General features: G+C 36.4%; 1 protein-coding gene across 1 annotated transcript in view; it reads left to right on the top strand.

The window, feature by feature from the left end:
* Positions 1-15,732, top strand: part of LAMA2 (laminin subunit alpha 2) — a gene marked incomplete at its 5' end in the record, with an annotated part of 255,146 nt that overhangs the window by 190,840 nt on the left and 48,574 nt on the right. The window contains 3 exons of the mRNA XM_062488976.1: positions 2,943-3,081; positions 8,669-8,771; positions 14,768-14,884. Coding sequence (XP_062344960.1) covers positions 2,943-3,081; positions 8,669-8,771; positions 14,768-14,884 — 359 coding nt within the window. The remainder of the gene's footprint in view (positions 1-2,942; positions 3,082-8,668; positions 8,772-14,767; positions 14,885-15,732) is intronic.

Genomic DNA, 15,732 nt, shown 5'->3' on the forward strand with positions numbered 1-15,732 from the left:
AAAGTAGGTGTCCTGGACCAAAATGCTTAAACCCAAGAACAGAAACTTCAGTTTCTGTTTATTGCTATCACATTCCTAAATACAAGAATTGCCCTTCATTTATATGACCACAGCTCTTTCAGAAGAATGATACTATATAACTCATCATGAAGATAGTTTCCTGGAAAGAATATAAAACCAGGGTTTGTTGGTTTTTTTGGAATTTTGGGGGAAAAGGAGATGGGTTTCTTCTGCAGTAGTAATACTTAGAAATATTCTGGCTCATGTATATTCTGCCTGTTGGACCTGTCCTCAGCATAGCTTCAGAGTTTCATTTTTTTATTAAAGTACTACATGGAAAAAAAAAATAAATAAGCATCGACAATATGCTACTTTTCTGCTGCTTAAATCTTTTAGATCTACCTGAAGACTTGAATATCCCAAACTTGTGAGAAGATGCTTAGAACAGTTTCTTCTTACCAGCATCTGTAATTTTGAGGAAAAGACACAAATTAGCTTTGGTACTTGCAAAATTACTGACTTCATTTGGAGTATAGTTACTCTACTCTAAATACCCAGTGTAATACATGTTTTGAGGTGTGCATAAAGTAATAATAGCTGTGATTTCCTGGGTGAAAATGAATTTGAAAAGGAGTGACTTTAGTGTCACACCCAACTATGCATAAATATCCGAACACATGGAAGGTTGCCATGAAGGAGCTAAGAAAGAGAGAAAAGGTAGACAAAAAAGAAGACTGTGCCTCCTAATCAAAGGTTGGCAAGATATGCTTTGAGACAGAACTTTTTAACTATTCAAGAGACCTTTTCTTGGGTGTTTGTATGTGCTTCTGTCTTAATGTAGATGACAGCTTGGCCTTAAGGAGCTTAGGGTAGTGTTTAAAATGTTATCACAGCACCATGTATACCTAAGTCTGATCCAGATATTAACCTCAATTTATCCAGAAAGGCAATAAACTCTGCAGAATCAAGGACATTAAAAATTATGTCTAAAAGGAGATTGTTCAAAGTTAAAATTTTTGATGTGGTCAGATAAATACATGACTTCAAAGGATAAAGAAATACCATGGTGCTGTGTAATCAGGATAAAGCTGTTTACTGCATGCACCGACAACAAATAGTTTTACTTTACAGTCATATACAGACTCTATCAGTTTGAGGAATTTAAAAGTGTATCTATCTTCACAACTGGCACTTGAGTGTCTTTCAGACAATACTAAATTTGGTGTAGATTACTGTTTCTTCTTAGAGAAGAAATAGGGGGAGAGCCCTGGCTCTCCAGTAGCCCTCTAAGGATTCAAATAATATATTGATTGACAATGAGGATATTCTCTTGAGTGTTAGAATTTTGAACCATTCATGAACTTAACAAAAGAAATGTTATATATATATATATATATACATATTTAATGTTAATATTTTTTTTTATCTGCTGTATAGAAGGAAGCATTAGTATAGGCTTCTCCCTTATGGTTAATTGCCTGCTTGTGAGTAAACACCACTGGTATTTGGCAAAATCTGTTTAGGTTTTTCCTAACCAGAAAGAATTTGATCCATGTTTCTAAGCAGTTCTTGAGCTACTTGCTGGGTAGCTGGTCTGGACTCCACATTTGTCTAACAGAGCATCACTAAAACTTAGAGTAGCCTAGTGAGCTCCAGCTGTAGTTGAAGAAAGAGATGCTTCTCCAAGAGTGATGCAGAGGCAGCTCCGTCAGGCAATTTCTGCAGTAACCTAAGGGGAATCTCTCTCCCTCTGTTAACTGCATGTTGAGTCCAGGGACTATACCTTCTGTCCACCTTGTCTTTTCTGTGGCATTTTGTAGAAATCAGTAAGTAATTGATGTGAGGATCAGAACCCAGCTGTCAAAGTTCTCCAGAGAATAGATAAATTACCAGGATGAATTTTCCTTTCTTCCACACACACTGTCTCAATGACTATTTTATAGAAGCTGGAACAGGTCCAAGAGGAGTAATCCCTTGTCTCTCTCATATTGGCATGCACCTGCATAGCTAGAGAATTTCCCAGAGAGGCAAAAATTCAAGTTCACATCCATTCGTATCCAGTTCAAGTGGGGATTTTAGCCCATTTACACTTTATTCAGTAAAATCAACATAGGTTTTGATCATAATGACTACTGAGATAGTTGTCTTCGAGTTCATTCTGTGGGTACAGCATTTCTTTGTAGAAAATGTTTGAATATATCATACAGAGAGACAGAGACAGAACATATTATACAGAGAGAGTGCTAGAAAAGTTATTTCTTCAGCCTGCTCACTAGAAATTCCCCTAGGAAGGAGGTTATCTGAACTCTGTCCCTGCACCAGCAAATACTAACTGCATTTAATCTATTTATAGTTATCAGAATGGAGTATTTAATGTAAACTGAACATTGCATTCAATATGAAGCATTGCTATTTACGTTTTTCTTTTTGGTCAGCAAAATTTACATTTAGGATTTCGTTTAGACTGTGAGATCTCCTTCAAAACTAGCAATTATGTGTTTGGCAGCCAGACCAGGAAATTAATTTTTCAGAGATTCTACTTTAAGACATGTCTATAATGATCCTTCATGTTCATATAGTGCAAGTTTCCTCCAGTTGCCTGGCTCAGCACATAGCCTAAAAACCCACATAATGAATGTGTTGCTTGGGTTAGAGCACTAAGCACAGTGCTATCTTTCCTCAGTGTCTTCTCTATTTTTATCTCACAGAACCTTCTCTTTTAGCAAATATTATCCTTTATGTCTTTCTGCACAGGTAAAATATGAATTCCATTAAACACATGGTACCAGACCTCATGAAATCTCAAATGTAGCATTGCTCTCCTAACACCTTCAAAATAGCCTTAGAAATACAGGCTGTTTGGTTTGAAAATGTAGGGTGCTCTCTTCTGTTGAGCTCTGACAGCAGGTTTAATGGTGTGTTTACTTTCCACATCCCAACAGAATCCTTACTGAAGCCAAAAACCTCTCTTTCAATGCCACACGTGCTTTCAATGCTTATACTAACATCAAGGATTTCACAGACGAAGCTGAAAGAGTTGCCAAGGAAGCCAAGGCTCTTGCAAATGAAGCTATGCAAGCGGTAAGGAGAATGAATAAACTGGGGAGAAGGTTTAGATTTTTTGTGGAATGTGCTACACCTGATCTCAGATTCATGTTTTGCAGTCTTAAAACTTTATGTGAAGACCTTTGCCATCAAATATTCTTGTTTCATGAGGAGAAAGTGATGCCTCTGTCAGAGCTACATGTACCTTTGGGCAATCCCTATCTGTTCCTAACTCATCATCCTTACTTTTCTTCCCCATTTTGTTTACTATCCTTCCTCCTTCTGTCATCCACCTGTTGGTCTGAGTGTATGGCTCAAGCCAACAGCTTTGAGTCAGGAGTGCAGGCCGTTTGATATTCAATAGTGCTCATTTAGATGTGGCTAATACATTTATGAAATAAAAATAACTCTGTACCTTAATTAACTCTTCTACCTAGTTCCCTGAAAATGCTTGGAGGCACTTCTCTGCACATCAGATGAACTGGATGCACCTGGCCAGAATTCTAGAAATGGAGAATTGTAGGAGGGGAGTGGAACTTTTATTCACTTTGTGAACTCTACCAGTTTTTGCAGAAAAATCTTATTCTCACTGTGAGGTATCACATGCAAATTTCCAGAGAAAATGAAGAGAACTTTTAAAAATAGGATTTTAAGGTAAAGTCAGCTCTCCAGCTTGAGTCACAAAGAGGATCTTGGCTCCTTGATACATATACTGTGAGCAGAAAACATTCTGAGCATAGTCAAAATTATCTTTTATGTCAAATATCAAAGGAATTAATGGCTAATTTGTGGGAGCTGGTTAGAGACCAAAAGACATGCACTTCACATGCACACAGAAGCACAAGGCAGTGACAGTATAATATGAGATTGCCAGAATTTATATTTGATGTAGAAACATGTAGATGAGCAGAAACAACTTGTAGTTATAGCACTTGCACATGAATAAAGGTAGCTTACAGAGAGCTTCTTCAGTCAAATGGATTATGAGAATAGCAAAACCAATCACACACTGATTTTAGCATGTATTCATGTAAAGGTCTGTATTCATCAGAGGGATAAAGTGAACTGGCCAGTGCACAAAAATTTTAGTATTTGTAGGTTCTTTACATTTTCAGTGTTTTTTCAAATGACTCTAACTACTGGATTTCTTTCTTGATGAAAAAAAAATCACCTCACACCTTAGTATGTGCTAGTTCTCTGTAAATAGTTCTTTGTTTCACCAGAATTTCTAATTACACCACAGAAATAAATAAGGACCTGTCCCTTTCTGGTTTTTTTCCTTCTCATAAAGATTTAATATGTGCTGTCTTTTTCTTCTTTGACAACTTGGAATGAGTGAGACAGGCAGCTGTTTCAGGGATTGAAAAGGGGGAAAAAATGACACATAGGGCAATAAAGAAATGAAGCTAGCAATTACAGGATGGTGACAAAAGTGTATATATCACTAGGTGATTGTAGAGAGAAAGGGAATTGTTAATTTAAGTGATGGAGGTCAAGATGGACAATATGATGTAAATAGAAGCAAGTAAGTAGCAAGGAAAGAGATGAAAATATTAAGGTGATATTTTCAACATCTCCTTTGCATACATTCATTAGAGGGAACTTGTTTTTTTTATGAGCAGTATATGAGAAATGGGGATGTAGTTGATGAGGAAGAAAATTGAGGCAGCTGATGCCTTTTAAATGTAATTGACTTGATATAGAGGTCATTGGTGGTTTACCATCAAATTGCTGCAGAGCAATAAATTCAGCTGTTATTTTTTAAGTGAGCATTTGAGGGTTTTGAGCCAGATTTTAAAAATATGTCAGTTATGAACTACAGTCATCACTTCTCTATTCTATCTCCTTGTTTTTATTTAAAGACTGTTGAATGCTTGCTTGCTTTAGGTGAAGAGTTTAACTGGTAACCAGGTAAAGCAGGGTCCCACTTTCTGGAGGTCCCAAGGAGCTTTTAGCAGAGTTTCAGAACAAGACCAGGAATGTACCCTCAGTCAGGGCTGGTTGGAACACAATGGTTCCAAAAGTCTCCTAATGGGCAGCATTGGTGAATTGGTGAATTTCCTCCTAGAAGATGGCATAAGCCCCTGTAAACTGTGTTGCCAACTTTCTGAGAAGTTGCCCTGGGGACCCTGTGTGAACGATGGAGATCATGACTTTCCCCTCCTTTTGAAAGACGGAGCCATGTTCTCTTCTGTATGAGATCTATTGTGGATCCTCCACAAGTCTTCTGTAAAGGACTCTGAGTTCCATCTGTGAGCAGATAATGGAGAAAAGTGCTGTAGCTCACCATGCATCCCTGATCCTCACCTTTCCCATTCACCAGGAATAATGTTGGGGCAGGGGGATTAAGGTTTCCCAACACCAACAAGCTTGTGTATGAAGAAGAGACAGCGGGGACAGGCTTTGGGTTTAGGTTCTATCTTATACATCACTGGATCAAATTATTTACAGGAATATTAGTTATATCTCAAGGGCTTTTTTGCTTTTGGTTTGTAATGGGAAAATTACTTTTTTTTCATATTAATCTAACGTTGCTAAAAGCGTGAATGAAAAGATGCTCAAAACCCATCGTGATTACAGGAAGCCTGATAAATGACTGGACAAAATGTATTAAAAATATGACAGAAAAATTCCTCCTGAGCTTTTTATGATGGATTTGCTCTCCCCTATGAAAGCAAAATAAATCAGAAATGAGAAATCTTTAGCATTCAGGCAGTTTCAGCATTCCATTACTTAGGCAGAAACCCATAGGAGTCAGGTTAACATATTCATATCTCATAGATCAGAATCATAGTTATACACTATATATTAAAAATAGATTATTCTTAGACTTTTTAGGGAGGACTTACAGGCTGGGGACTGTTAGGAAGCACAGGGGACATGTCAAGTGTTTAGGGTCCTGCTTTCTTCTTTGATTTTGACTTTCTTTGTAGGTGGTGCCCCAGCAGTTCTGTTGAGTGTCTAGATTTCCTTACATAAAGCTGCCTATACATCCTTGTGAGGATGCCCTGAGGTGCAAATATTTATTGGTATCCATCACCAACACTGGTAGAAATGAGACTAACCCTATGTCTTGCATAGGAGAAAACATGACAATATAAGTGTATGTGAAGAGTAAATAATTTAAGAACAAGGTAGAACTATTTTTGCTGATTTGAGTTATCACTGAGGCCTATGAAAAACTATGTAAGTTCATGTAATCTTCAACACTGCCCCAGTGCATTTATGCTAAACCATGATTGAGACAGCGCTGTTTGGGGGCGTAATGAGGTCCCACTTCTGCAAGAAGAGGAAGCAGAGATTCAAACTGAGCAGGGCTTGCATGGGGAGGGTGGGGGCCATGAAGAAGGGCACAGGGAGAGGAAGGTACCATCCAGAGATTATGGGAATTTTAGAAAAGACAGTATTAGAACAAATTAGATTCCAGAGACTGCGATTTTCAAATTTATTTTGAATCACAATATCTTTTTTCTTTTCTTTCTTTTTTATTTGTTTTTCTTTTCTATTATCTTTTTTAAACAGCATTTGTCTCAGTTTAGAAAATAATGTCAAAGTGTCAAAGTCTGTTGTCTGTAAATCCTACTGAATTATTAAGTGGTTCACCATGACCCAGGCTTGCCACAAGCATACAAATTCACCTTACACAAGGTCATAAAATGTTTTGGTTTTCATTACCAGCTGCTTCATAACTTAACATCTCATGTACCACAAGAAAAACTAGTAAAAAAAGTATATTTTTCTATCAGATGTCTTCACTAATTTTCAATTTTTTAATATAAAATAAAGCTTTTAATAAGTACAAGTTTTTTTCTCTCTGAAAGAGCTTTTCTAGTATTTACTTTATACTGGAATCTGTTTCTGACTAATTGTCAGCACATGCCCAATTATTGTTCCTGATTTGATGAACTTCTTGGTTTTGTATTTTAAATCTGGTCTTCCAGCTTCATTTTATTGACTGTAAACTGCTTCAACAGCCAGTCAACCATGCCTAGTCTAATAATAATAATAATAATAATAATAATAATAATAATAATAATAATCCTTAATTTTGAAGTCTGTAGTCATAGAGTGATCATACCCTGGGTTCTGTTTCTAGTGGGAAAAGAAATTTAAAAGTATTATCTGATTTGACAGCTGCATCTGTCACAAAATCTGGCCACACATTCTTCCTTTGGGAGCAGTCTTGTTTCACTGGGTCGTTTTTTGGATTTTTTCCTGTTTTGTTTTTTTTTAATATATATATATATTTCTGTTACCGGTGTTATTGTTATTATGTGGTAGAGAAAATCTATAAGAAACTAATTTTTTTCATCTTTTGAATGTATGTGTTTTTGTTGTTGAAAGGAATGTGTACACAGCTTAATATTTCAGGTGAGCTTGGAAAATGGCAGTGATGTGTGCCTTAGTCCTTAAAATCACATAAAATCTTACATTTACATCCCATCTAAATACAAGGAACCTTTAACAGCTATATACCTGTGACATGGCAACATATATATCATGAGATATCCCATAACAAAAAGCTTGGTTCTGAATTTTGAAAGTATCAAAAGCATTCTCTAAGTTTTTTAAAAGAAAGAGAAACAGCAAGTTCACTACCTGTGTTTTTACAGTGTCATTGAAAAATACCAGAGCTTCAGCAGTATGTGAAATGTCACTTCTGGGCTTGCTCATTATAAAAATAATGAATAGCAATAATAATTTTGTCATTTAATTGACACACAGTTAATTTTTGAGTATATGTATCTGCCCTGGAAAATGAAAAGTAGCTGCTTCTTAATTACACACCAGTTACAAGGCTATGACCCATGACTAATATACAATATTATCTGGCTGTCATGAGTATTCTCAAAGAAATGTATTCAGTATGATGTGTGACTTGAGTTCAGTCTTACAAACTGAACAGTAAGTGGTTCAGAACCTGGAGCATTTCCTACTGACTGAAAACACTAATCTAATTTAGAAAAATCATTCCAACTATTGATCAGTCTCTCCACTGAAGGTAGAGATGGATGTTTTTCAGGAGAAAGATCTTTAAGTAGCACTATATGATGAAGGATGGTTACTTAGTAATAAAATTCCTTCAGATCAACTGCAGTTTGCCCTTCTTTTAAAACTGTATTTCTTATTTCTTTACTCACATAGCAATTATGATTCTATAATTTAACCACAAATGAATCTCAGTCGACATTATTAGAGTCATCAGGTCCAGTCTGGCCTCTAAAGTTTCTGTAGCTGCAGTTAGAGAGAAATACTGTATTGTATGGTGTTCTGTTCATAGATGGAAGGATAAATACATATTTAAGCTGAAATATGTTTTATTTGTTGGTTTTGGACAGTTTTGCTCTTAGAGTTAAATATGTTTCTTTAATCCTCTAAGCATTGTCTCTCTTTATTGAAGTAATCTCTGAAATTCCAAAGGGGATCTGACGTCCCATTAAAAAACATATTTCGAATATTTTTTTCTTGTTCTCTTAGACTTATACTATGGCAATTGTAATTGCCATAATTGGGTTGTAATTCAGAGCCCACTTATAAAATTTAGATGACTGTTCACTTAGATCATGATCACATGTCTTCTATGACCTCAGACTTCCTTGTATGTTTGACACTTTGTCTACAGACATCTGGTCCTGAAGGGTCACTGAAGGATGGCGCCAGGAGCTCTCTTCAGAAAAGCTTCAGGATCCTTAACGAAGCTAAGATGTTAGAAAGTGATGTTAAAGGTAAGTGCAGTATATGGCATTCCAACCAACTAAATAGAGGGTGAGTTGAGATTGTGAGTGAGTCTGCTATGCTTCTGATATGAAGAAGCCCTATAGGAAAAAAGTAGAATTCACTACCTGATTTGAAAATGGACAGTGTATCAGTGAAGAAGATTCTCCTGTTTTGTGTCCAGACATTATACAGGAATTCCTGTCCCCTCTGTCCATTTCTTGGACAAGAAGGTTGAAGAGGAGGGAACTTAGGTCTTCTCCTGCTAATTATAATAAGGGCAAGAGTAAGGTCAAGAAATTGTCACAGAGATGATGCATCAATCTTCCCCATCCTGCTAGCTTAGGCAAACTAAGAAAGTTTCTTATTTGAATTCAAGACAGATTTTCATAGTAGAGCCTTGTCTTCCATGTTTTTACATACAAAATTCTCTTTGGTCTCCTGGGAGATACATTAAGAAGAGTATACAGCATAAAGAAGGTGATCCATACAGCTTAGTCATCTTTTGGCTATTACTACACTTTAATTTCATTTTGGCAGCTCTAGAATTTCCAACTGCAGAACTAGTTAACAAGTAAATATAATGTTTAATAAGGTCATAAAGCATAATATTTCATACGGTCATTAATTGCATTTCATTGTCATACACTCTCTGAAAGTGAAAAACATTATTATTTTGTTGTAACTGAACTGAGGGAAAGAAATGTGTCTGAGTAACTAGTTAGTCTTGGATGTATATTAAGGGTCTTCTTTATTGCAACTCTCTACTCACATATTCAGTACAGATTTCGGGCTGGAGGAACATATTTCAGGAAATACATTATATAAAATCACAAGACTATGGGAAAAGGCCAGTGTGCCATTTTAGTAGCATGGCTGAAGTGGAAAAAAATACTGGTGCTTCCTGGAATGCAAACTACTGTGGCTTGCCACAGCTGGTGTATAAGAAACACAAAAACAGCTGTGCCACCTCTCTACTGCCACAGCACTCCAGTGAGCAGACTTGGCATCTCAGAGTGGAGTCTGCAGCTCTGTGCCCCCCAGGACAGGTGTAGTGGAGTGAAGCACAGTGCCCTGTTTTCAATGACAACTTAAAATTGTATCCCTATGAGGATGGACATAAATTCCATGTGTCCACACAACTGTCCAATGTAACCCTGACACAAGATGTATTACAATCATTACTGCAGAGAATTTTGGGGAAAAAAAAAAAAAGCTATTTTCCCGTTGTACCAGTGAAAATCTAAGTTGATAACAGTTTCATAATTCAGAAAAAAAAATGTCCAAACAGCCAAAAGATTCATAAAACAAACTTAATGTAAGCAGGCAGCAATGCTTAAAATGCACATATTTGATCTCTGTCTATGTTTTTGCCCCAAACTGAAGGGTAATGAGATGAGACTTTCTTTAATGCTCTACAATACATCCTAAGTGCTACATAAAGGCAGACATTCTGAACTTGAACAGTATGCCTTTTTACATCTAATAAAACATGTCCATGCTCCACAGCTAGACCCGTGGAGATCAGTTAACACTGTGCCCAGAATACAGATGTATAAGAAGAAAATGCAATGACAGATTTCTATTCCCTGCTCTGCTTTTGCACCAAAGTGGTGATATTATTAGTATTGTGAATAATAGAACATATGTTATTAGTGTTATGAACATAATCCCTTCTGGATGTCTTGATTTTCCCATGAGAGAAATTGAGAGTTCAGTGTCAAACTAATAGATATTTTCTTAAATCCTTGTAAAGCCAACCTTTCAGAGTCTCAGCTGGAAGTAGAGGATGGCTAATGAGCACTCTATAAAGATCTGGTAGACAGAACTAATCACTATCTTAAAATTTCCCTGTCTGCACTACATGAAGTACATTAGTTAAAGTAATGTAGATCCATAAGCCACTCAACTAATATACACTCCAAAAATCCAGCCTGGGCTGTGATAGAGATGGGAGTGTTTTCTTCCTACATTATGACATTTGCTTGATTTGTGGCCAATTACCTGAGTTATAAAATGGCTGTTAATCATGAAAATGTTTTATATTACCACCAAAGACTGCTGAAACAGTCCTTACAAAGCAAAGCTTCTGACAGACGCTAATAAAATGGAGATTTAGTCATTTCTCTCTCAGTGGGGTTAGGAGTTAAAAAGAATAACCCTGGTGAGAGAAGCAAAATCTGAATGTAGTACTGTGGCTAAGAAAGAGTCTTGAAATTTGGGCTTACCAGTGTGTAAATGCTGCTGATCAATGAAAAGTGAATATAAGATGCATAATCTCCTCTTCAGCTGGAGACTGCTGTCAGGCAGCTACTGAAATTCTGCTAATGTACTTTCTTTTGCTTAAGAATTGGCAACCTGAGGAGGACATGTCTTGTTGGACAGCACGTGAATGTTTTTATCTAAAACATTTTCCAGTTGATAGGCAACATATCCAGCTGATAGATTCCTTGTTTGTGTATTCTCCTCTGCATTGTTTTTCTGCTGACCTGGCATATTGCATTCACCAGATCATGGCAGTCAGTGCTGAAGGTACTCTTTTTAAAAAGTTAAACTTAATTAACTGCATTTCTCTAGTTACATCTCTTTCACCTGTTTGTTCTTAATTCCAGTTTCTAAGTCTTGCTTGGGTTAGGGAAAAATATTCAGCTTGTGACCCATGTTCCCCTTTATAGGATGAGACTGTGGGGAGCAAGAGTGCTATTTGGAAGAAATAACACAAAGATAACTGAAAGGAATATGTGTAACCGTCAGTTCATTTCTGCTGTCTCCAGACAATAAAAACAGATACATTTTTTGCTCCTTGGTAGATTTCCAACTTTAGTCTGGTGTTGAGATACATGCATTTTGTAGAACAGCCTTATTGAAGTTTCTTGGATAGTTTCATGTGGAAAAACTGCATTTATCCATACTCCCAGAAGATACCTGTTTCCACTATGTTCCTCTATATGTATGTTCCACCACAATAGTGACGCATCAGCAATTGACTAGTGTCACCTATTTATGTCATATGTAGAGACTTGTAAAACAGTGTGTCTCTGGAAACTCACTCTGTATAAACAGTATGTGACTAGATTCCTGAGTTCAATTTAAGATGAAATACGTGCACAAAGCATTGTTTGTTTTCATTTGACTCCACTTCATTCATTCTGAGGAATAAGGGATGATGCTTTATCCTGTAATGCTCTGTTTAATATAAACAGAAATTGAATATCTTTTTTCACGTTAACCAAGCCAGCAAATGCAAAGTCCAATACACGTGAAGTCCTTTGGCTCCTGCTTACTCTTTAGGGCTTTGTTTCAGCAATGCATGACTAGTTTTGCTGATTTGAACTGCAAACATTTGAACATTTGAATAACAAAAATGCAAACATGCATTTATTGGCATCTTGTGCCATCTCTGAGCAGAGCGAATCAAGTGTAAACAGGATTGAGATAAATTTCTCATGATACTGCTTAACTTATAGTTTAATGAGAATTGACAGTGTCTGGCATCTTTCAGTGCAGACCTACTAACCTCTTCCAAGTCAGATAGGCTCTGTAGTTTGTAAAAACTCAGACCGTAGCTGCCTGCATTTTGACTAACTGCAGCACTTAAGTGGAGGATCTTGGGCCTTCAAATCAGTGCCACAGCTTTTTTCATAAATGCTAGTAATTAAAGGATGCAGAAAAGCTGAAATGAAGTCTGTTCAGTTTGTGATTCATGCAACAGATTAGTCCAGTGCTTAATGAAGATGCCATCTGGATTATAAAATAAGAAGTTACTTCAAAATAAGACTTAATATCTCTGTGAAAGACAAACAATTTCCTTTTAAAGCTGACCCAGGACATAGTATCTCCTCACTTCTCGTTGTGTAAGAGCCTCCCTAGGAGCACTTATTTATGGCTTTATTATTGTAACTAAAAAAAAAAAAAAACACCCACAGTAAAACTGTATTTGAGGAGTTAAAAGAAAAAAAAATTAAACAGGTGGGGTCTTGATATTCAATTTCAGAATTTCTAGGGTAACTTCCCTTGTTAAATTCCATAAAAATCAGTTTGCTGCTATGGTTACAAAGCTGAACTCAGAAGTCTGGAAACATGATTCTTCAGAAATATAACTGGGTGAAAATTAGTGTGCTGGATAGGAAGAGGGGAGAAAAAGACAGAATTTAAAAGTGGGTTACAAAGTTAGAACACCACCATCATAAATTAGTCAAATGTCTCAGAAATACTGACACACTTTATAAACACTAACATTCCACTAGAAAAACCAATAAATAATTTCAGAATTAAATGGTGGAAATTAAAGCATAATTTTTGGTATTATTACTTAACAGGAAAAGAACTCAGATAAAATCTCAGGGCATACAAGACCAGAATCTCATGAGTTCATCCTGGTTTAACAATGACATGTTACCAGTAGCCTCCTTCAGCTATGGGACCATAACCTGTTATTTAAAAATAAAGCTGTTTTTAAGAAGAGTAATCATATAACGTATGCAATTCATCCAAACTTTATTCTAGTGTTAACTGTGGCTCTCACAGTTCACACAAGTGTCCTGTTCTTCAGCAGAACATTTTGCAGGAGTGAAGGCTTATCTCTGGGCACCCCTGCAATCCTGTGTGTTGCTCTAATTTCAATAAAGCAAACAGATTTCTTCCTTAATGGCATTTCAAAAGGTCTAACAGCAAAAGTATAGTTCTCATGTAAATTCTTTGTGCTGTTTCAGCCTTGCTACAGCCTTGGAAAATTTAATTAATAATTTCTTGTAGGCAATATAAATTTTGTTTGATTTTTCTCTTTACAAATTGCTTCTCGCATGTCTAATTTTAAGAAAGCATACTTTTTTAGAATTTGTGGGATGTGAACCACATAGGTGTTTATTTTCAATAACCTGTCACATACCTGAAGGTCACACTCATAGCTTGTCATCCTGAACTCCTTTTCTACAAATTATTCTTCTCTTCTGGCGATCAAGCTCAGTGATGTTAAATTAGTTTTCCAGTAGGATATGTCTTTAAGGTAAGAAATTACCAGCTGTCTGTTCCAAAGAGCTTCATATCGATACAGAGAAATAATGAAAAATGCCCACTACAATAGTAGTTTAAGCACTAACTAAATATTTTGTGTCAAACTTTACTTCTGAATTTTGGGATAATGTCTGTTTCAATAATCATAAAGTTTGGCTGGAATCTCAGTTTTGAGATTGTTGCATTGCTCTGCTGGATATGATTCAAAAGACCCTGCATAATTTTTATTCAAAGTAAATGCTGAAAAATGGGAACTTGCTTGTAAATGAGGATGTCAGTTTCAACTGTGGTATACTAAATATGACACGCCTGTGCCTTTGATTTGTACTGGTCCTTTGATTTGAACCAATTCTTAACTATGAATGTTGTTTTTTTTACTAGAGGGGTGTTTCCCCTAAGAATTTAGAATGTTTATTTCATAATAATATGTCGTTAGTGTATTCATCTCATATTGACAATCAGTGATCTTGTATTTTCCTTGGATGTTATGTCAACATCTTTGAGAAAATCCAAGAGAACTAGTCGCTGGCCACTGTAATTGCAACACCAAGGTGACCTAATGGATTTTGCTTCTTTCACACCACATTCAACTCATTCACCTCAGGCAACCACCTTAAGAAGAAAGGCAGCGGCTTAATCTAGCAATCAAAACTATGACTAACATCACAGTGTGTCTATCAGTGGATCATTGTGTGAATTTGCCTAAATCATAACACCATAAGTTCTTTCCTCTGCACACCTTTGAAAAACCCATGATAAATACATACAACACTACAACAAACACAAGCATTTAGATACTATTGAAGTAGAGTACTTAAAGAAACTGGAGAAGATGATCAGTGAACCCCACAGGTTCTGCTGGACTTCCTTATTTACACAATTTTATATCTTAATGAAAAATTGCTTGCTTGTTATTATGTATTTTATATTATGTGCAATGAAAGGATCATGAATATAGAAAGTTAAATCATTTGTATCATATGCTTTTTTATAGAAAATGGTGATAATCTGAACAGCACACAGAACAGGCTGAAAGATGCTGATGAGAAGAATTCCATTCTCTTGAGAGCTTTGAATGAAACCTTTGGAAAGCTGTCAGCCATTCCTAATGGTAAGTTGGAAAAGTGTTGCAACATTTGACTCAGTCCTGCTCTCTGGTTTCTTTTTCCATCACTTAACATTTGTCTCATAAATCTTTGCCTGTGTCCACACTAGGTCTACTTTGACCACTGACTGTTACAAGACAAAGATGAGCAATGTGAGAGGGAAAGCTCAACTGATAATATTTACATGGTATCAGTTAGAATTTTGGGATGGTAAAAGGTACCAGGCCTCTACAGTTTGCAGAAGGTTTCTGAAAGAAAATTATTATAATATCAGAAATTATGATACGCTCTGAGACAAATAGTCTTTTGTTCATATGTGAAAAGTCTATTTGAAGCTAATCTTCAATGATGCACTATAATTTCACCAGTGTAATTCAACCAAAGAAGAATAAGTCTTAGTGACTTTACAGAAAAAGCAGGGTGACATTTGCTGGGTTTTGTCTTACCTTTCTACCCCACTCTCAACATTTTGACACACTGTTTGGCATTGTACATCTTTTTTAGCCAGTAAGTTGCTAAGAACTGGAGCAAGTTTTCCTCAATGGCCTCTGAAGTGCTGTGCTCTTGTGACCCACCCCTGAAGGCCAGGATAACTGAGGTTCTTGTTAATAGATGCTTGGGGTGGATTGGAGTGAAGTGACACTGAATGACCAGTGTAGATAGATGGATAAATAGATAGACAGACAGACGGGTAGGTAGGAAGATAGATGTATATATACATATAAATATGGCAGGTTAATTTTAGAACAGTTTGGCTGCAGTAGAAAGGAGGTATGTAGCCATTTTGGTTATCAACTATGGAAAGGAAAGGAAAAGGAAAAGGAAAAGGAAAAGGAAAAGGAAAAGGAAAAGG

Source organism: Cinclus cinclus, chromosome 3 (assembly GCF_963662255.1).
Source record: "Cinclus cinclus chromosome 3, bCinCin1.1, whole genome shotgun sequence".
In the NCBI taxonomy this organism is placed as follows: Eukaryota; Metazoa; Chordata; class Aves; order Passeriformes; family Cinclidae; genus Cinclus; species Cinclus cinclus.